The following is a 23,563-nucleotide window of genomic DNA, read 5'->3' as shown; positions in this document are numbered from 1 at the left end:
CACATTAAGGTAATGGAGTGGTCTAGTCAGTATCCAGACCTCAATCCTATAGAAAATCTGTGGAGGGAGCTGAAACTTTGAATTGCCAAACGACAGCCAAGAAACCTTAAGGATTTAGAGAGAATCTGTAAATAGGAGTGGACCAAAATCTCTCCCAAGATGTGTGCAAACCTAGTGACCAACTACAAAAAACATCTTACCTATGTGCCTGCCAACAAGGATTTCTGCACCAAGTAGTAAGTCATGATTTGCTTTCGAATTAAATACTTATTTCACTCACTGAAATGCAATTCTGGATTATTTTGGTTGGTGTTCTGTCTCTCTCTCTATATATATAATATATCATTTTACAACAACTGATTAATTTTATTAAAATTATTTATGTAATTACATCCTGAAGCATTAATGAACCATGAATTAATTAAACTTGACATATCTATATTTGTATTTCTCTCGATGTGATTAGACAGACTAAGATTTAGCCTAGTTTTTCTAAAGCTGTTGACTACATTCTCTTCAGTATATTCATGTGTGCATATTGTGTGCGTGCAGAGCGGCTCCACATGCTGTTACATCAGCAGTATGAATCACTGATGAAGAAAGCCTTACTTTACTCTGATGAGGGAGCATTGTGCTGGAGCGGCCAGACTGGTTCCCATGAGCAATCAGACCTGCATGCTTTTAGGCCTGGGATATATATATATATATATATATATATATATATATATATATATATATATATATATTACAGAAAGCCAGAGGTAGAGTAATTTTCTGGAAGCTTTTTCCTCTCTAAAGCAAACATTAGCTACATAACTAAAGTGATGAGAAAGAAAGAGAAGCAGTTTCACTTTTTTTTTTTTTTCTGTTAAAAATTCAGCTCCGTTTATGTGGCTGCGAAAGAACTTAGAGAAAGCTAAGACTCGAAAGGAAACCTGCACCGAGATTTTTCTATCTATACATGTACTGTATCTGTAATCATAATGGAACTTTTGGGAAAGCTGTAGTTTGAAGGTGAAATGTGTAATTTTTGTGGCAGTACAAAAGGTTGGTACCTTTTAAAAAGGTACACATTTGTACCTAAAGGGTACATTGATACCTTAAAGTGTATGTATTTGTATCTTAAAGGTTCAAAAGGTGCCACTCAGTAACAGTTGTAAGTTTTTTCTGAGTGTAATGTCAAAAAAAAAAACGGCTAAACGAATGCTCTTATCAGTCATCTGATAATCACTTCCTCTGCCTCTGTCAACGGTTTCTCAACTTACTGTAACATGAAACCAATCACACTGTTATGATGCAAAAGAGCCTTCGTCGCTTTTATGTGGTGTGATGGTTTTAGAAGTGTTGAAAACAATAATCGCTTACAATAATTAACAGTTCTCAAAATAATAAAATAATAGCAGTGTAATTTCGACCTCATCGAGAGGTCGCATTTATCAGCCGCATACATCTCATTTCAAATCATTTCAAGCAAATCAACAATTATAAAAATTACCATTACCTGTATATCTAATTACATTTACATTTAGTCATTTAGCAGATGCTTTTATCCAAAGCGACTTACAAATGAGGACAATGGAAGCAATCAAAATCAACAAGAGAACAATGATATGCAAGTGCTATAACATTAGGTTAAAATCACTTTATTTATTTATGTTTGTTTGTTATGGTTGGTTTTATGAAATGAGACAGCCTCGATGATGTATGCGGCTGACAAATACGACCTCCGGACAGTGCAGCCTTTGAAATGAGACACAAGCAAATGTGGAACATCAACTAAAGGTTGTAATGCGAGCCTGTTACAAGGTGAGGATTAAACAACTCCAGACCAAATGGCATAAACAAAAGCTTTCAGTTAATTTGCGTTGTCTCTCCACATTCATGCTCGAGCATGTTTGAAGCTCCAGTTAGAGTACCAAATATGAATCTATAGCGCCATGGCACAAGAAATCATATTTTACCCGAGTTGTGGGTTTGCAGTCTGAATTGGGATTAGACACAAGAGCTCACATCAAACTGACCAAATCACCTGATGCTTCGAAACGTTGTGAGATTTCAGTTATTGGATGATAAATGGGGTTAGCCTCAAACAGATTTATTTAAATCTCAAGTGTTTTATCATTTAAGTTCAAATTTTGAGTTTTGAGAGCTTTGAAAGTTTAAAAAAAAGCCTCCTTTCTCCAGTTGCTAGCAAATTAAACATGCAATGCAAACAATATAGTCTGATTCACGACAAATGACTCTAATGGGTTGCTCTTTTAATGAATCGTTAAAAATAAAAAACGTTTGAATCTGATAGGTCCTTCACAGAACAAACTCACTAAATGTCAAATCAGGTTATGATTTTTTTGAGGTTTCGTGTACTTATTATGAAACTTTATTTCATATTTATACATTTTTAATTTAATATAAAACATGACAGATGACAATGAATAACAATGAATGAGAATTAATGAATACATTTAAACAACTGTCACATTAAGTCTAATTTAATTTAAAGTGAAAAAGTGACCTGGGCCACGGGCTCTATTTAATGTCATTTTACATTATTAAACTATTTCCTCTTAGCTTATGTATCCTAAAAGCTGAGCAACTGCTGGAAAAAACAGTGTAAGCTGGTTTGCTGGGCTGCGGGTTGATTTTAGAGAGTTTTTGACCACTTCTTTGGCCGGTCAGGCTAGGAGACCAGCTTGACCAGCTTAAACCAGCTGATCAGCATAGGCTAACATTAACATTTCTAACATACGTATGTTAGTATGTCTGTAGCATAACAACTTCTAGTTAGCTAGTCAAGCGGGTTACCACAAGTGTGTTTTCTGAATTTTTGACCTCATTCAATCTTTTGAGTGTTATTCAGTTGCTGCTCAACACTAATCCAGAGGGAATGGTGTTACGGACTGTGCAAGTTTTGAAAGCTGTCACTATCTATTATGCTGTTTGTATTTTCTTATGATTTAACACTTGGCCTATTTTAATAGCAGTCATGTCAGGGAATGTCGTATGATGCTGGAGGAGTAGCATATGCTAGCTCATGATTAATGCTAAAACTACATTTTTGACATTCTTTGTAGAGTGCATTCGTAATAAACTATTTTGCTTTGAAATCTCAAGGATGTAAACATTTTTATGCATGAGCATGACACAGATTAATTCAAGACAACCTGGAGAAAGTTATGGAAGTTTCTCACGGAAACACACTGGATGTCAGTGTTTCTTCTCATGCATTTTCAGATGAGGAAAGATCCCAGTGGCTGCGGTGTTGAGAATGGAATACCAGCATTACTGCTTTCTACATAATGAGCAGCATGTAAAATAGTATGTGAAATGGTTGCATAGTTCTTCTAAACCCTTTTATGTGATATTTTGATTGTTTTTTTGCATTTTAATCAAATTAGCAAAGCAAACTCACTTAATCAAATCAATCAAATAATGAGCTAAGCAAAAGATGTTGAAAATCATAGATTTTACTTACAGTTCATTCATCACACATGAAATGCAAAGTCATATCAAGCACATCGTATTGTGTATTTTGCTCAGTACTGCATATTTTGCATACAGAAAATGTGCACAGTGCACACAGTATAAATATAGTATAAAAGTAGTATACCGCTTCAAACTTAACACACATTACACGATCTTTAAGAAATCATTCTAACATAATCTTAATTGCTGCTCAAGAAACATTTCTAAAATATTATCAAGGTTGAAAACAGTTAATATTTTTGTAGAAACCATGATGCATTTTTTTTTCAGGATTCTTTAGTGAATAGAAAGTTAAAAAAGAATAGCATTTGTTGAAAATAGAAATCTTTTGTAAATATACATGTATAGTAACATTCCATAAATGTATGAAATAATACATAGCTTAAGTAAAATGGTCGTACACCATTTCATACTCAACAAATATCAAATCCTGTGTTCCTCCAGAAGGTGATTTGTTCATAATAAATAACAAGAGCATAATAGCCTCCTCTGCATGAACCTCCTGTGGAAGGTAAAAAGGGATTTGCAGCTAAAATATGATTTTTTTTTTATATCAGGTCCTCATACTGATTGACACTGTAGGGATCAAGCTTGTATTCGTCTCCAAATTGTCAGGTTCTTGCATCTCATTTTGGAATGAAACCTCCGGATGCTCATTTCAGACTGATGCAGTGGTTTCACACAATGTTCTGACCTTTTGTGAGATTGCAGTTAATAATAACGCTTCCACTATTTGAATAGTTGTGATAGTTGATGTTTTCCATGACATGATGATGACAAGAGAGAACAGACCAATTAAAATGACTCAGTTCCCCTGTAAAAGGCATTGATTTGAATTCATAAAGTATGAAGATACAGCATATGTTAGTTTAATTCCTCAGAATCAAATATTTCCACGTAGCCCTGCAAGATTTCACCATGAAAAAAGACTACTTTGAACATGTAGTAGCTGAATTTTTGTAAATATATTACGAAGTGCAAGCATTTATTCATTTTGTTTCAATTTTCTGGACAAGGTTTTTTTTTTTCTCAATTTTTTTTTCACAAGGATAAAAGTTACAGACAGTCAGGATCAAAGAAGCAAGTAAAGTCGACTCAGTGCTCTGATCAGAAGATGAATAGGAGGTTGTCCTAACCACCAAGCGCACTGATGCCACGATGCATTAACATTTAATCAATATCCTAAACCAAACACTCAGACATGCAACTGTTCAATGTCATGATTTGTTTTGCAAGAGTTGCATATTTATAAGCCATAGACTTTGGCACTGTGTTAATCTGGGCTGTATGCTTGATGTTGAAGTGTTGAAATCTAACAGATGCTCAGATATGTGACACAAGACAGCCAGCGAAATATCAAGTTGACCCACATTTCAGAGTTGTGTACTGTCCAAAAATTAATGCTTTGTCACACCTGCTGATGGTGGGTGAATTAAGAAATATTATACCATGATTATTTCCTTTCAGTCACGAATTGCAATTTGGATTTAAAAAAAATAAATAATTTTTTTTGGTGGTTTATTACAATATTTGAGGTGTTTACTTGAGTAGACAGTTTGAATTCAGTGAATTTATTTATTTATTTATTTTTAGCTTGTTTCTGCCATGGGATAGGAAAGATAATTGCGAGTTTTTGATCTCACAATTCTGACTATTTTTCTTGCAGTTCTGATATTACATCTCAAAATTTCAGACTTTTATCTCAGAATTGTGAGATATAAAGTCAAAATTGTGAGATGTAAACTCACTATTGCGAATTCTAAGAAAAGATGGAATTGTAAGATGTAAACATGCAATTGTGAAAAAAAAGTTCAGAATTGTGAGAAAAAGTTGCAATTATTATTGTTTTTTTTTTTATTCTGTGACAAAAAAAAAACAGCATTGTGAGATATAAACCCAGAATTCTTAGAAAAATTTACTTGTGAGATGTAAACTCAGAATTCTGAGAAAAATTTAATTGAGATGTAAACTCAGAATTCTGAGAAATAAAGTCAGAATTGCAAGATATAAAGTAATTGATGCTTAATGTGAAATGGGTGTTGTAAAAAAAAGTCTGTGATTCTGACTATTTTTTATCACAATTCTGATATTACATCATAAATGTTTTCTCAGAATTGCGAGAATAAAGTCAGAATTGTGAGAAATAAACTTGAAATTCTGAGAAGAATCGATGGAATAGTAAGATGTAAAGGAATAATAAGATGTCAATTTTTCTTTTTTTTTTTTTAATCCCATGTCAGAAACAAGATTCTGTACTTTTTGGAGCGATTTGCATTGATGAAGAAAATACCTGAACTAACTAGATGTAGTACAAACACTACTGTTGTGCATGTGCTATTGCATAATTATTTTTCTAATAATGTTTCCGAGACTTTCTCATTTATTTAATCACCAAAGGAAATTTTTGCTCACATTTTGGACATTGATCACACGCATTATGCATTCCAATTCATCTCTGGGTAGTGACTGAAATGGAAACATGGAAAAAAACATCCACACACAGATTTGTTTTTGATGGTTTGTGAGGTAAAGAGATGACAGTTTAGGACTTCAGTTTCCAGTTTCATTCTGTTTAAAGTTCAAAAAACTGTCAGTACGTGATCATTTTTATGTCACGGTTTGTTCTCGATTATCATTTTTCCGCTTTGCTGCTCTTTACCTAAGGATTTGGCTGTTTTGCCTGTGCACATGGTTTAAATGAAATACAATCAAGGTCCAGTTGAAAAGCATGACGTTCGGGTACAGTTAATTCTCTTGAAAAGCAAAGGATCTGTTTCCCATCTTCAGTGGCCCTGTGGGAGGAAAATGATTATGAAATCATTAGACATTTGAACTGGAAGAGAACAGACAGCTAGTGTTTGTGTTTCTGTGTGCTCTGGTACATGTATCAGTGCGTTGTTTTTGCACAATATGTATTTTTCTCTCATCGCACGTCTTGAGTGACATCAGAGGGATTATGCTGAAATGTTTCTCAGATGTGTTTGCGTCTGCAGTGTCTCAAAAGTGTTCTTTTCAATCATCATTAGTACAGGTGATTCACGTACACTAGAGTGTCTAATCCCCTGTGGCATAAGATGTATGTTCTTGATTAAAACAACCACAAACTGAACCAGAATTCTGATCCAGACCTGAAGTATTATGACAGATTCTGTTTACTGTACTGCTCACTTAGTTTTTCACTTGTTTTAATTAATAGTGCTAAGCCATTCCCAGTGTTAGGGATTTAAAGAGACTTGTTTGATAGATATGAATGATATCTAAAATTATGCAGCATGTTGGAGGTGTGATATTTCTTTTCTACGTGATTGGACTTTTTGCTTGGTGGATGAAAAAATGTTAACAAATATCCATAGATTTTTATATACTTATACATACAGTATGCTCACCAGGGCTTCATTTATTTGAACAAAAATACAGTAAAACAGCAGAATTTTAAATGTATTATTCATGTGATGGAAAAGCTGAATTTCCAGCATCATTACTTCAGTCTTCAGTGTCACATGATCCTTCAGAAATCATTCTAATACGCTGATTTACTGCTCAAGAAACATTTCTTATGATCAATGTTGAAACCAGTTTTGCTGCTTCATATTTTTGTGGAATATATTATTGAAATAATACAACAATATAAAAATATTTTTTTCAAGATTCTTTCAGATTCAGATTTGGTTTATATTTGATTGGGGATTTGATTCGATTTGGTAACTCGGTAACTGTCCAGTCATCTCTATACGATCAACTAGGATCATGATAATTTTGCAAAATGCAGCCCGGAATGATTGCCCTGACTCACGAGCGAGGCTGGTTTGTGGATCTTGACTGACTCATTAAAAGAGTCATTTGTTTGCGAATCGTGCATCATAGTTCACACTTGCTGTTGCATATAGGAAACACTTGTACAGGCTCTAAAGAGATGTCATCTGAGGAAACAAAAAAGATTTTTTAACATTGTTTATCATTTTTATTGTTGGATATTTCAGTCGCAGTAATCACTACCCCCTTTTTTTCCCTTTTTTTTATTTATAAATTTTGTTTATTTTTTTTGTTTTTTTTGTTTTTATAATGTGATGATATTTAAATTTTTCCTTTTTTTTTTTAGTGTTACAAGGTCTTGGTGCATAACGAAGATCTGTAAAGTTGCAAAGGCTAAAGTCTCAAATCCAAAGAGATATTCTTTATAAAAGTTAAGAGTCAACCACACCCCCCTAAAACGGCTCTTTTTTAACACGCCCCCACGTCTACGTCACTATGTGGGAATTTGCATGACGCCACCCAAATGTTCACGCAAAGAAAGAAGGCGTAACTTTTATTCTCTCTGTTGCCGCTGCTGCCATGTTGTGGAATCGCTGTGTGTTTTGTTGTGAAAGTAATACTACTTTGTTTGGTCTTCCAAACACTTAGATGAGCACATGATGAAAATGGTTAATCAAATACAACACGTATCCATTATTAGCTCATCACCATAAACCTGAACTCAAGGCCCCTCTAACATCATAAACCACTGTCATGGTGCACCTTTCCCCTCCTATAATTATCCCTCCACTAATGAGGTAATGAACTAATAAGACCCCTGGGTTTCCCACCATTAAATATTCATACACACACTATACACACATGCTCACAAAACACACTAAAGAGCATCTCTGCTGACTCATTACAATCACAATTCACTGGTTGTGCAATGCTAATCAGTTATGATGGTCTGATATCACCTTAAAGTATAAGAGGTTTAATCTCGCTCAGTAGCTCTCACGTCTATCAATACAGAAATAAAATGTAAAATGAATGGTACATGGAAACAATGCTAAAATTTAGATTTTTTTTTAAAAAAATTTATTTTTTTATTTTATTGAACTAATTACACTTATTTGTTTGAGTCACAGGTAATAGTTCCTGTGTTGGGTCAATGCCATTCATTGAACAGGAAAAAATGCTTCAAAGAGAATGTGATTTTGATAAGCTGACTAACCACATTCACCACCCACAAGGAAATGGTAGGCGTGGGAGTTTCTCAAATGTGGCTTTCTCAAAGATAATCCTGATTGTTTTTTGAGAGTTTTTCTTTGTCTTTAGTATCATCTAATTACTTTTAAAAATTAAAGACCATATACTGATTTGTTTAGGTGATCTAAAGGAAATGCAAGCACTTAACCACAACCACTAATGAATGTACTTCATTTAAGTCGTCCTCTCTAGTAAACAATTTCTCTCTTTTTTCTGCTTTTAATTTTTGCTCTAGCTTGAAATGTGGTATTATGTACTGCATATATTGTTGGATCTTATGATAAATTCCTTGCAGTGTTCTGCACTTTGGATAAAAGTATCTGTTAAGTCAACTTTATTTAAAATGCGCTTTATACAATACAGATAGTTTCAAAGCAGCTTAACAGGGATAAACAGGAAAATAATGATTTAAAGATGCAAGCAAAGGTCAACTCTGCTATAAAGCACCTCTAAAAGATAACAGTGTCAAAAAATTATTATCTGGAAAAATTAAATCAGAGGTTTATCTGGACTTATCTGGAAAAATTAATTAAAAAATGTTTTTTTTTTTTTTTTAAAGTTTTCAAACTGTGGTCCGTGGACCCCAAAGGACCAATGATTAGTGTGAGGTTAGTGTAAAAATCATACTTTCCAGATCAATTGTTGCTTTTGGCTTTAGTACAGTGAAAATGTAAATGCCAACTAAATAAGTGCTAAATAAATTGCTAAATAAGTAAATGTGAAGGTTTTTCTGATGACAATTTCAGTGATGTTTCATAGTTCAATGCCATTATGCTAGCTATGTGTATTCTAAGGTGTTTGGAGTAGTTTTTAGCATGTTGCTATACAGTTGCTAGGACTTATTGGTGGTTTCAATGTTAATGGTATTTTTTTTGAACCATTTGATCATCCTTTAGGTGAAAGTCCAATCACTTAGATAAATAATAGCACACCACACCTCAACAGCTTGCACGGTTTGAGACATCATTCACATTAAATACTCTCTTACCTTTGACATCTCTGCTACATTGATCTGTGCCACGTTTGAGTCATTGTGAGGCTGAGTTTCCATCTCTTCTTCTTTGAAAACTGTACACGTGTCTGCGCAAACGTTCCCACCCATTGCAGATGTATCTTCATGACCTAAGCAATCCATATTTACAGAACCGTTGCTTTGGATGCGCGAGCTGAGGGACCATAGATGTTTGTGCACGTAATTGTCGTAATTTAACCGCTTGAGTTTTTTGTACCCTAGAAGATTGAGGAATGCGGTGCGGTACTCGGGACTGTGGCAGTAGATGATTGGGTTCAGGCCTGAATTGGTGTAACCGAGCCAGTTCAACAGGAGGAACACATCCTTCGACAGCACTTCGGGATTAAAAACCTTGATGATTTGGAAGAAAAAGAAGGGCAGCCAACAGAGAATGAAGGTGCCCATAATAATCCCCAGCGTCTTGAGTGCCTTGTGTTCTTTCACGACATGCCTCGTTGACCTCCGGCTCAAATTACGCACCGTTTCACCTGGACTTTCACAAGAGACTTCTGTGCATGTGCTCAGAAAGCGGAGTCTATTCTTGTCAATGAGTTTCAACTGTCTGGTCGCGATGCCAAACACCTTCCCGTACACAAACACCATAATAACGAGGGGCACGTAGAAGGACACCACTGAGGAGAAGATGGTGTAGGTCTCGTTAGTATGGAAATCACAGCATTCTGATTTATCGTAACAATTTTTTGCTGCCACATATTCTGCACGAGAAAAATGGTTCATGATTGGCACGAAGGAAACTAGGGACGCCACTATCCACACCGTGGAGACGATATAGCCAGCTCTGCGTTTCCCGAGGAGGACCTGATGCTCAAAAGGTCTCATGATCGCAAAATAGCGCTCAACGGCAATGACACACAATGTCTCTATGCTGGCAGTGACGCAAAGCACGTCCACGGACGTCCACAAGTCACAGAACTTGTCACTTAAAAGCCATTTCCCGCTCACCACCATGCTGGCGCCCAAAGGCTGGACCACACAACCCATGATGAGATCCGCAAAGGCCAGGGAGATGATGAAGACGTTGGTGGTGGTGTGGAGGAGAGGGGTGCGAACGATAGCCAAGATGACCAACAGGTTTCCAATCACTGTGAGGAAGATGACCAGTGCCAGAGGAAGAATGAACAGGGGCTGTGCATCATCAACCAGGCTGGAGTTGTTGGCGCTCATCCTGGGAGGAATCTTTCAGGGAAAAAGAGAAATGGACACAGGATTGGTCAATCACAAAGTACAGCTAAATAACTCTGCATGCTGGGTTAATGTCCTGCAAGAAACAGGTTCCAGGTGACTTCACGTTGAAGAACAATGACGGAACCTTTCCACCAGCGAGAAGGAGATATCAGCGACTCATTCATTTCGAAAGTTCATAGGCTTTTCAGACATAATAGATAATTGCATGCAAACTTGCAGTCTGTAAGTTAACTAGCTGGGCGAGACTTTATTTGTTTTCATGCACTAGGAGGAGGAGCATGCGGTGGGTAAGACAACTGTTTTTTTGACTTATAGCTATGAGAGACTTTTTAATGTCACACAACTTCTCCTAAGATTGCATAGCTCCTTCTGACCCATTATACTTTTTATGTAGCATGGTTTTATTGTACTATTTCATTGATATTTACAACTGTTTGCTGATGTTGCTAATTGTTAATGGACTAATCTGCATATATAACTTCACAAAAATAAAGCTGTTGCTGGGTACTCATAAATATTTATTTACGTGCTGAAATAATAAAGACCGATGCGGAAAGTTTGATGCCTTTGTGGTGTGAAAAGCGAATATATATATATAACTTTTTAATGATTTTATTAAAGGATTTGATTGATATGCAGCTTGTTGTTGTCTGCATTTTATGCAACATGACTAAAACAAAGCTGCAGCCACTACAAACTTATTTCAAAACGCATATGGAAATTGGAAACTTTGATGGAAATTTTGATGCCTTTATGAAGTAACAAAGCAATTTCAGCCCACTTACCCACAATTCTTATCATTTGAGATGATCACATACCACTTTCTGACCCTTACAGCATTATTTGTGCCATTGTTTTATTGTATTATTTTCTTGATTTACAGCTATTTTATGCAATATAGCTTCACACACACACACACACACACAAAGCTGCTGCGTACAGAGTATTTTAAAAGAATATTTTGCTAAAATGAAACCACCCAATGTGGAATGTTTGATGCCTTTATGAAGTAATAAAACTATTTCATCCAGCTTACTCAGATTTCTTGCCATTTGAGATGACCTCAAACCTCCACCTCACCCATAATGCATTATTTTTTGCTAAAGTCGTTTAATTGTTACATACTTCCATGTTGAAATGAAACAAACCGACATGAAAAATTTGATAACTTTATGCAGTAATAAAGCAATTTCAGACAGCTTACCCAGAAAGGCACTTCCTCTCTCAAATCATCTTCAATAATTTATGCTTGTCAGCAAGGTAACCTATTTCTAAATTCTTATCTTCCATCATCGTGCAGTCGTTCTCTGTGCACCTTCCCACGCCTCTAAATATCAATGTGAACAGAATGTTCAGAAGGATGCAGGACGTGTGGTTTGTGGTGGGCACCATATTGTCAGCTTCCTGTGGTAGAACGTCTGGCCTTTACAGAAGAACTTCTACAGAATGGGCCCTTTCAAACTGACATACTAATGTACTGAATAATTGTTCACCAGATAATTAGGTTAGTGATTATGTAAAATGATGTCCTTTTGTGGAAGTTGTTTTGTATTTCTGAAATGTTTCATGCTCTTGGATCAGCCAACACATTGCCCTGACTCCATTTACACTTAATTCTAGAACGTTGATTGTTTCCTTTGTTGTTGCATCTTAGTTCTGGCTTTGTTTACACTGAATTCACAGCGTATAGACGGTCATGCTACAATGCAGTTCTGTTTGTCAAACAGATTAGCCATCATTCATTTGCTTCCCTCTGGCAGCTCAAGCAAAGCTTGACAAAGTTTCACAAGATTTCATGACGTTCAGCTTGCTGCTGAAAATGACAGACTGTTTAATAGGAAAAATATTAGAATGACAGATGGTTTGTCAGGATGTCCATGTTAATAAAGCTACTGAAATTGTCTTGATTGTTCACGGTGAGTAAATCGTACAAAAAAACTGATGGGGAAAGTGTTAAAGGTTTCTGGGACCATCATTTGCTGTTTTCTTTGATTTTGGTGTGTGTTTAATTTATATGATGGCTGTACAGCACTCTAGCTTGACACTGATGGACTGTAGCCTCAGGGGAAGTACATTGCTTACAATTTTAGACACATAAACAGAAAGCGTATTAGTTTCTCTGGTTCTCCGATGATAACAATAAAAAAGCAGCATCTTTTAAACTTAAACTTAACTTTCTTGCAAACTGACACGCATGAGGGAAAAACTACTAAATCTTGGGTGAACATTGCATCGCCTCAAGTGGCAGAGATTTATTTATGCTGTGGGCCACCATTAGCTCAGGAAAGAGAGAGCGCTTTCTGTCATAGTTGCTGTGTACCCGTGATCCCAGAGTGCTCCGGGCCGCTTGCTGAATATTGAGATTTACAAGCCGTTTCTGTCTGGATTTTTTGTTTCTGGAATTTAAACCATTGCTGTCAGACAGTTCAGTGGGTCGACAGAGATATTGTGTTTCACTGCACAGGCGATAAACAAAGGCTTTCATTTGTCTAAGACCTTGCTGCACATGTTGGCCCATCTGTGATAATACAAAAACCTTCAAACTTGGATTGAACATCAGTGCAGGTCCAGACAATCTGCTGTAGAACACAAAGCTGACTCTTAGTTTTGAGATAACAGTTTGACCAAACACACTGCATTTCCAAGATTATTGACTCAATTCATTTCAGAGAATTTGTTTCAAGACTAACACAGAGAGAGAGAGAGAGATTTGCTTGCTCTCTATCAGACTATTTTTTTTTCATGAATACGATACAAAATGGTATAAAAAAAAAAGTGGTCTTGAGATTCTCGATGTATTGGAACATGTAAGTTATACAACAAGCAAAAAATTTTATTAATATTTTCCATTTTTATTTAGTCATTTTGTTGTGTTTTTGTCATTTTAGTAGTTTTTAAAATGTTTATATAGTATTTGTCTATATTTTTATTTTTAGTAGTTTTATTGTAAACTACCAAAGCAAGAAAAATTATATGTCCTCAAATAAATAAATCTGTTTTCAAGTCATTAAAATTTCACTCCTATGTTTTATTATTTAGTGTTTATTGCCAGAAAAAATGGCAAATCAGTGTTTAAAACTGTATTCAAATATGTGCCAAAATAAATTATTTAGTTTGTAGACAGTCAACATTTACTGAAGGTTAAGCACCTCCTTTAACTCACTGTTTATTGAAAAAAAAAAAAAAAAAAATTATATACATATATATGCACCCTATTCGTGGATTTTTTTTTTCATTTCTGTTTCTAATAGACATACAAGGTATGATAACTCAAGCCACAAAAGTAATAGTCTATGTGACTTCTACAGGAGTGCACATGAATATGTGCATAGCGCCACTTAGTGGTAAAAGTTTAAATACACTTTTTTTCCATTTTCCCCATAATTCTGACAGATGCCATATTCACTCATATGATTAATATGTTGCACTTGATTAAATTGAGGCACGTGGTCTGTGAAACCTGTAATCTAGAAAAACAGAGAAACTATGATGACAACCAAACAACCATGAGCAATTAGTAAAATTGGACAGAGTACACATAGATGTTGTACATTAAACAAATTATACTCAAGAGTAATTACAAAAATGGACCTCAATGAGTGTGCCGAGATTAAAAAAATTAAACGAGAAAAGACAATAACAGATAGATTGAGTGAGTGTGTTCTTTTCTTTTTTTATTTTTTTTATTTGAGCTAAGATGTGCCAATCTATAAAGGACTCCCATAAATTCCAAGGCAATAAACAAAAAAACAAAAATAAAACATGAATCTATTTTAAAATATCACTGTTTGGTTTTAATTGGTATTACAAACAGGGAATGTGTTTGAAATGCAGTAGACTTTGTGTGAGAGAAAGCGTTTTACGCTAATGAACACGGCAAACATGTTACTTTTCTCCTCCGCACAGCTCCAACAGGATCTTACGGTAATCGCCCGACGTGTCACCCTAATAAACAACCAGAACAGAGTTTCATGATGGGTTAAATGTTAGTATTGTCTTTGTGCTTGTCTGCAAAATTAGTTGAAGTTAATGGAATTATTCACCCAAAAATGAACTTTTCAAAAAATGTATTTACCCCCATGCCATCCAAGATGTAGATGAGTTTGTTTCTGTTCATCAGAACAGATTTGGAGAAATTTATCATTACATCACCAATGGATCCTTTGCAGTGAATGGGTGCCGTCAGACTGAGAATCCAAACAGCTGATAGAAACAATCTACAAGTAACCCATGACTCCAGTACGTCAGTTAACATCTTGTGAAGCGAAAAGCTGCGTGTTTGTAAGAAACGTATACATCAAGATGTTTTTAACTCTAAACCATTGCTTCCAGCTAAAATACGAGTTCTCTAATGCATAAAACGGCTTTCTCCAGTGAAAAAGTAATCTGGTCTGAATCAGGAGAAAAATATGCACAGATCAAGCAACGTTTACAAGTGAAAACGGTCTAAAACAGTTCTAAACACTTATCTTGGTGGATTTTGATGTGAGAGAACAAGAGACAATGGACTCTTTCACTGGTTGAAGTGTTATTATGGATTATGGACTCGTATATTGGCTAGAAAAATTGGTTTAAAGGTTAAACGTCTTGATGGATTTGTAAAAACACAATTTTTCACTTCTCAAGGCATTAATTGATGGACTGCAGGGGTGTGGATTACTTGTTGATTATTGTGTTTTTATCAGCCGTTTGGACTCTTATTCTGACGGCACCCATTCACTGCAGAGGATCCACTGGTGAGCAAGTGATGGAACGCTAAATGATGAAACAAACAAACTAATTTACATATTGAATAAGTAAATGAGTCAATTTTCAGCAAATTTTCATTTTTGGGTGAACTATTCCTTTAAAAGTTTGGCTCTGCTTCATCCCTGAGCTATTGTGTTAGAATATTTGTAATATGTTTTGAATGGTTTTTGAATATTGTGTTTAGTCACATATTCTCAGTGAAACAGCTGTGTCCCACCTTTATGAAGGATTCCAGGGTCTTTCCATACATCTTCAGGAACTCTGCTTTGATGTCGAGCATATCGATCTCGGCGCGAGCCACCATGATCCTGATCAGCACGCTATCTGTGGTGCCTAAACCCTAAGAGCCGAGAAACCAGAGAAATTATGACTTATATACTTGTTATATCCCTAATGTGTGCAAATATTAGATCAGTTGGTGTTTCCATTTACCTTCATTGACTTGTAGAGCCTTTCAGCAAAAAATGCTGGCTTGTTTTTCAAGCATTTCACTGCAAAGGTTAAGAGAAGCTTTTTAGATCCCAGTATGGGTATATTAAAATATTGCAATACTCATGACAGACCTATTGCCAGAAATACATCCTCCAGGCAGCCAGACATCTCTCTCTTTATGCTGTCTTCAATGTCCCTTCCAGAAATCTTCTGATACTCCTGAAACACTGGGAAAAGAAAAACGGTTGAGAATGGGCTTGATGTAATACTACTTGAAACAGCATGCAATATGCAAAGTTTCAAGCACTATAGCTGTCACATGATCTCACATTGCTGCATGTTTAATTCAATTAGCACCATCTAGTTAAAATAAATGAATAATAAAATGAGTGAAGGAGACAAAGTAAAAAAAAAAAAAAAACTATAGTAGTATATAAATAATAGTAAAATAACACTGTACTACATGTTAAATTTAAATGTACAGTATGAGACTACTAAACAACTTTATTTACATCCAGTGACCACAAGGTGGAAGTCATGAGCCTAATTCATTGTCCTATAAGGTCATTTTCTCACAGTGCTGCTTTCTAGAAGGAACACAGGACTGGGAAGGAGTATTTCAGTTATTATCTGGCATGCACAGATACCTCGGAGTAAGTGATTTCTGTTCCTCACACACAGCACAGTGAGGAACTTGACCTCATCTGTTCCCCAGCGAGCTTCACCTGCCTCATAGATGTCCTGTTGAATGAGAAACAATTTCCTTTTATACTGTAAATGATTAATAAGATCAGCAGTTAATCGGATTCCATAGAGAATGACTCTTACGAGCCGGTTCTTTTTAATGAATCAAAAAAATTCAGAGCGGCCAGTCGGATCACATAGCGAACAACTCTTATGAGATGGTTATTTTCAAAAAATAAACACATTAATCAAAGATACAGTGTGACCAGTGTAGTACGATTCTCAAATAAATAACTCTTATGTGCTGGTTATTTTCAATGAATCAAAAAATGCAGCACAAAGAAAATAGTCTGATTCCTGAATGAATAACTCTTGTTATTCGAGACGTAAAGTCATACAGCACGACCACTTTAGTTTGAATACTCAATGAATGACTCTCATGAGCCGATTCTTTTCGATGAATCAGAAACATGCAGCACAACCATTGTAGTCCGAATCGCGAGAAAGGGATATTTAAGTGAATGAAACACTTCCAGTGTGATCCACCAGTGTGGTCCGAGTCGACCAATTCCCAAACAAATTACTTGAATTAATCCATTTTAAATAATATAAACTTATATTTTATAAGTGAATCAGCTACAATGTTCTGCATTATTTTGTACTTAATGCTCTTAAGACTTCACTTAAGTAACTAGCTAGTTGTACAATGATGAATACTATAGGTTTTTATCATTAAGTATTTTATAAAAATAACTTAAAATGAAATTGGGGGTCGCAGTACACTGAAGCTCTATTACCAAACCACACTGGATATGCTTAGCAAGTGATGTCAAAGTAACACCCAGTTTAAGGTAATCGGAACCCATTCCACCACAAAATTTTAACATGTGCTGCTGAAAAGCTGCTGCCAACCATGCCGAAATCCTCACCTTTGCATCCTGAACAGCCTGAGCCTCGTCCACCTTGGTGCTCTGGTCACGCCCAGCCTATAAGCAAAGCAAAAAAACAATATCAATCCATCCCGTACACCAAACTATCAGGGGTCACACCTGCCCCGCTGGACACTGTGGATGGTGAAGGTTTGCATGGCAAACAAAAGAGGTGATGAGTAAAGGCATCAAATAATCTTCTTCGCAAATAACAAGTGATTTGTTTATTTACCGTGAGTAAAGACACCAAAACTCTCTGGAACATTCCAGACGTGTCTCCGCAGACATCGTCCTCAAGACTCTTATCATTTTCTGTGATAATGACGTTATCAGCACAAGAAAAGGGAATGAAAATAGTATAATATGGGTAGACCTGTATATTTTTTCACAATGCAAAAGTGCATATCCATAAGAAGTGTGAGCTGTAGCACATCTGTACCTTTCTTGTAAGTAGCAATGATTTCCTTCATCTCAGCATTGCTTCTTGAGGCCAGGATGTCAATGAGACATGCTTCATCTGTCCCTGCACCCTGGAAAAAGGTTGAAGATGTTGTGATTAGTGACTAAAACAATATATATATATATATATATATATATATATATATATATATATATATATATATATATATATATATGTATGTGTGTGTGTGTGTGTGTGTGTGTGTGTGTGTGTGTTTTCTCTTTCAGTGTATGGCGCTTGGATTTATTGTGGGTGTGTTTAACAATGATAATTCCACTTTGTTATTTTAAGATTGGAAGTAAGCTATATAACTAGAAGAAGTAAACGGTAAAACTATTTGCGCTACAAACCAATGTGTTATTATGATAATAAATAAAAATAATATGATAACAAATACCAGTTTGCAACATCAAACAGCATGATGGGCTGTTTTTGTACAGCTAAAACAACTCAAAGTGGTTGGCACCAGAAGCTATGCACATTCAAGTAAAATGCTCTCATGTGAAACATACAGTTTGAAACGGCCATTACTTCACATTCTTCACTAACCTTGATGGCGTTTCTCAGCTCATACGCATCATACACTGGGGCGGGCATCATCAGGCCGACCACAACCTTCTCAAAGTTTCCAGTAAGCTCTGACTTCAAGTTATCAACCAGTTCCTGAATGGGAATTTTAAAATATAGTGTTATTCATGTGAAAGAACAGCACAGCATACAAACCCAGGCATATCAAGCTTAAAAGTAAAATATTTTTCTTAGATGTATACATTCATGCTTTATTAACACATCTCAAATCACAGAAGAAACAAATGGATTTTGTGTTGGAAAATAGTGTTTTGTTGCAGAGCAAAACTGTAATATCTGCTGTAAGTCTGGGTGGGGAAGGCATGTTGTGTCCACGAGACCGTCCCCCACAGTGACTTTGACTGATTCTGGTTTCCCTGACCGGCTTACACAGTTACAGAGGTTTACAGATTAATAGAGGGAAACAACAAGGAAGTGCAATAAAAGTCAATGCTGCATTCTTTATACTCTGTTATGATAACAGACAGTCATAAAGCAGCGACGTGTCCCGAAAGACACCGTTTGTAGATGGACTCTGTTCCCTCACTGTGTACACTGACATGAAGAGTTAATGATTGGAGTCTACAGCATCTCTTATCAGTGATACATACTCTGCTTTGTCTATCTTCATGCCGACTACAGAATCATCAAGAATGGTCAACATTGTTATCTAATCACCTTGCAAACCGTATGTTTTAGGCAAATACAACCCGACTGTTGCTTATACTGTCCCTGCCATTAGGTCCTTCCACAAAGATAAGAACACGACTACAAGCTTCCCTAATGTCGATCAAGAAGACGTGTTGTTTTGGTCCAAAATGAGATCTGTTAATGATAGGCTACAGGTCTGAGTTTTACAGAACTTATGGCAGAGAATGCCAACTGTTGGTTAAATGAAAGTACTGAGTGTGTTACCTTTCCCACGCTCTGTTTGTAAGCCTCCTTGATTTTCTGCCTTTGTGCAATAGTGCGATGGGCGAGGATCTCGATGATAGTCGCCTCATTGGTACCTGGAATTCATTCAGTTTTGGTTAAAGCATGTTCATGAAAAAATTAAAATTGTAGACAACCTTTAGTCAGCCTTATGTTATTTCATTTTTTATTTAATAATTTTGAGATTCCCAGCATCAGCCGATAACAGCATTCTCTTTTTTAATGTGCTACTAAATGTACACATATGGTATGGTATGGTATAATAAATATTACATATATAATAAATAATGTTTTAATGTTTTTGAAAGTCTCTTATGCTAACCAAAGCTGTATTTATTTGATTAAAAAAATACTAAAATTGTGAAAAAAATATATATAGATAATTTACTGTACAACTTCTGTATTTTAATGCATTTTAAAATGTAATTCTAGAAACATTTCTTATTATTATCAATGTTGAAAACACTTGTGCTGCTTAATATTTTTGTGGGAAAAAAAAGCAGTTATTTGAAATGGAAATCTGCATATACATTTTCGGAAATACAAACTTTTTGTTATTTAAAGTATCAAATTACACATTTGTATGCTTGATCACATGCTTGATCGTAAAACGGCAAGAGATTGCTTCATTTTTTTGCACTGCATGGACAATTTTTGACACTTTCAGAATCACAAGCTCACTTTTATTTAAAGTATTAAACTGCATGTTACTCATAAGTCACTTAAGCCCAACAAGCAAGCCTGTGTCAAACAGCAACAGTCTGACTGCAAGACATGTTTCGTAATGCAACTCCCACTGAAATCAGCTGAACTCCATTTAACTAGAAATCTGCACTCAACATCATGCCAAGCTCTAGTCTACAACAACGAGGAAACACCTTTTCGGTTACAGGACAAATGCAAAAGAATCAACCTCTGCTTTGCATTGGACGAAAGCCCACAGGTGTCAGCGCTGAGCACAGCTTGCAGTTTTAACTGGATATGAAGAGATTTAGTTCTCTGATCTAACTGATAAAACACTTTCAAAATGCATCCAGGTGATGATTCTCATTTCATTCAAATGGGCAAAAAAATGGATCATGTAAACACGCTCATCTTGAAGCCCGGTTCTGATTTGTCGATCACTTACCAGTTCCTTTCATAGCATTGTAAAGTTTCTGGGCATCTTCCTCTGGGTTGAAGCCTGATGCTTCAGTCACGGTTCCACGGTTGCCCAACTACAGCAAAAGAAGACATAACACCACCTTAAACAGATCTAACAATTGCAAAATCTAAGTATAAACTGTTGAGTTGAGTTTGAAAATTCACATATTCAAAAAAAATTAATTTAAAGCATTTATGCAATAGCCTTTATATCAAAAGGTTTACAAAATCCAGACTTTTGACTGGCAAAGGAAAATGCTTTTGTTTGATTACAAATGTGTGATATTGATACAATTCATTTAAAATGAATTGCCTTTGAATCATCTAGAAGTGAGACTAAACGCATCAGTGTTTCAGACATGAAAAATATGACTAACATTGTGTCTCTTCACATTTGAAATACTTTTCTTACCGCTGCCATTGTGATGGAGGAAAGGTTTATGTCTTGAGATGAAGAGATGAGAACACTAAAAGCAAGAAAAAAAATAAATGTATTAAACATTTGGATGCAGTATAAGTAACCACTCCACAGGCAACTGTACATAATCCACAAACAAGCAAAAAAAGTTTTATTTTGACACATTTATAATAATGAAACAGACCAGGGATGCATTTTCTAGAAACATTTTAATCATAAATTGTATTTTTACTGGTGCCAATGGTTTCTTTTGATGTATGCTTTTAGGAAGTGCATCCCAGTTTGTTAGGGTTTTATTTAAGTGAAATTTAGGACTGAGATCTAATAACGGGGTTAATGACACTGTTAAATAAATAACGCCTTTGGATGCCACTAGCAAAATGGTTTACACTTTACTATTCAGCTCATTAAGCAGAAGAGGCTCAACCGGTAATTAACAGCCTAATGCTCAGTATCAGTTTCCCCTTTCAAACAATAAACTTACAACGTTTTCTAACCCCCAGAAGCCCTCATTTAACACACAGAGACATCTGGCTTTTAAAGCAGTCTCTCAATTTTCACTTCATCGTTGTCTAACACTGACAGCGGCCCCATGACTACAGTGCATCATTTAAGACCTTTTAATAATTTATTCTTTGCATACAATGTGTTATACGTTCAAAGAGCCTGCTGACATTATATTTGACACATTCCGTGTGACTTTAACACTGTTAACCTCATTTGATTTTGAGTGTCAGCACCACAGATGAATTCATTGACATTCAAAACGTATTGCAGTGTTTCATATGAAAGATTGATCTCAGCATCGGCCTAACAGTGGAACCCGCAAATTAGGACCCAAAGGAAGATGTTATTGCTCAGGAGGGTTCTCAGTTGTAAATTAGAATTTTAGTCTTCAACTTAATAAGATTCCTCTGAAGAAATTAAAACAGAAACAAGACTTTTGACATATGGCATAAAGTGAATAAAAATGCAGATAATAGCCTATAGAATTGTAAGAATTACATTGAAAATTGAATCCATATTCAAATCTCTGATGTTTGTTATATTAGTGAAATATGTTTAACATATATGTTAAATGTTATGTATTTATGTTTTCTAAAGACTAGTCAAAAGTCAAGATATTCATAATTTCTGTTAGTCAGAAACCTTTGCATATCTATTTTTTTTTTTTTTTTTTTTTTTTTTGCAGATTTTTAACTTAAAAAGAATTTTTTTTTTTAGATAATATTTTAACAATTCATTAATAAATTCATGACAATGCAAAAGCTAATTATTTAATTTAGGTGACAATTATTTGATTTAGTTGTCTTTATATTACATTTAATATTTTTCACACACAGTAGGCTACAGGCCTAAATAGATTGTCAAGGAAATCATCATATTTGGGGGTCCTTATCTAGCATAAAAAGTTTGAAGACTCCTGATCTAGAAGAAACAATGGATTGAGATATAATAAAGAGATTTAATTTGTATGTGTTTTTTTTCCCCCTCTTGTGGTTATATCCTTCCTTGCTGACTATACAAGATATAGGCCACTGCCTTGCATTTGTAAAGTGTGTGGTCTAATTAATTTGCCATGCAAACCAATATGACTCATTGTGTTTTAATGAAAGCCACATTTCAAAGGATCATGTTCAGCGGTATATAGTCACGTGACGGAATATGGGCGTTCAGTGCTGGCGCAAAACGTTAGCAGAAAACTTCATGATTCTACAAACAAGTATCAATACACGATTAAGTTCTATTTCCATGGCGTGATTTCTGTTCGCTTGTTGAATGAGTAAGTTGGTTTATATAAGCATTCGTTATAGAGCGGAAAGAGACGCGAATAACCTGAAAGCTAAGTTAAAGTTTATTTGGGAAGTGTTTGGGAGTTTTTAGCGTCTTACCTGCTGAAGCGCTGTTTGTAGAGATGCGCGACACCCGATACACTGAATGGACGTGGAGATTTAGGAGAATGTTTCTGAGTTTTGTTGCCAACTTTAATGGGTGTTGGCCTGTACGGACAGCAGTTCCTCAGTTATGGCCCCTCCTCTCTATATTACGTACAGATATAATGTTGGTTTGACGTTTGACATTTGTCAGAGATTCAGCCTCGGAAATAGTTCAATAGTTCTTTAACGATTTAGCACAATGACAAGAAATATACTGTGTTCTAATTGTTTTTAAATGTAGAAGAGAACACAAAATGTGTTTATTTGTTTTAATCTGCCTTAAGGTATTGTAACGGACAAACCTTAATGTAATAGTGCAGGATAAGGGACCGTCTACAAAGTGCAAAACCATGAGCAAAGAACACAATTATTCCATCTGAATGCTTCACTTGTGAAATGTATAAGAAATAAATCTCAAATCTAAGGGGTGTGTCTTATTACTAGTTCATAAAATAACACTTAGCTGTTGGTTTTATTCACAGAACTATAGCACGAAAAAGTTATTGAAATGGCATGATGGAGAAAAAGCTTGCAAAGCATTACAAAGATGCAGTTGCAAGATGCAGGTGCAGTTTACCACCCCCTAGAGGAAGATATTGCACTTGT

The 23,563-nt window shown here is 35.5% G+C and overlaps 2 protein-coding genes across 3 annotated transcripts; both read right to left on the bottom strand.

Annotated features, from left to right (window-relative positions):
* Positions 1-5,533: 5,533 nt before the first annotated feature.
* On the bottom strand, positions 5,534-13,356 carry LOC109113458 (beta-2 adrenergic receptor-like). Of its 2 annotated transcripts, XM_042765370.1 has the most exons (3): positions 11,910-13,356; positions 9,476-10,696; positions 5,534-6,275 (listed from the first exon to the last, which is right to left on the bottom strand). In XM_042765370.1, the coding sequence occupies exons 2-3, from the start codon at positions 10,682-10,684 to the stop codon at positions 6,267-6,269; spliced, it is 1,218 nt and encodes a 405-aa protein (XP_042621304.1). In that variant the 5' UTR covers positions 10,685-10,696; positions 11,910-13,356; the 3' UTR covers positions 5,534-6,266. The 2 variants fall into 2 exon arrangements, with proteins under 2 accessions (XP_042621304.1, XP_042621305.1); XM_042765371.1 differs by lacking the exon at positions 11,910-13,356 and having other exon boundaries at positions 9,476-11,147.
* A 1,120-nt stretch (positions 13,357-14,476) lies between these two features.
* anxa4 (annexin A4) lies at positions 14,477-23,068 on the bottom strand. The gene is made up of 13 exons (XM_019126256.2): positions 22,913-23,068; positions 21,015-21,069; positions 20,589-20,676; positions 19,442-19,536; positions 18,509-18,622; positions 17,939-18,029; positions 17,732-17,811; positions 17,500-17,556; positions 16,534-16,627; positions 16,018-16,113; positions 15,887-15,945; positions 15,672-15,794; positions 14,477-14,650 (listed from the first exon to the last, which is right to left on the bottom strand). The coding sequence occupies exons 2-13, from the start codon at positions 21,021-21,023 to the stop codon at positions 14,591-14,593; spliced, it is 966 nt and encodes a 321-aa protein (XP_018981801.2). The 5' UTR covers positions 21,024-21,069; positions 22,913-23,068; the 3' UTR covers positions 14,477-14,590.
* Positions 23,069-23,563: the final 495 nt, after the last annotated feature.

The sequence above is a fragment of the Cyprinus carpio genome, chromosome A10, assembly GCF_018340385.1.
Source record: "Cyprinus carpio isolate SPL01 chromosome A10, ASM1834038v1, whole genome shotgun sequence".
Lineage (NCBI taxonomy): Eukaryota > Metazoa > Chordata > Actinopteri > Cypriniformes > Cyprinidae > Cyprinus > Cyprinus carpio.
Note: the sequence above shows the minus strand (reverse complement) of the source record. Positions and strands in the feature narration are given on the sequence as shown.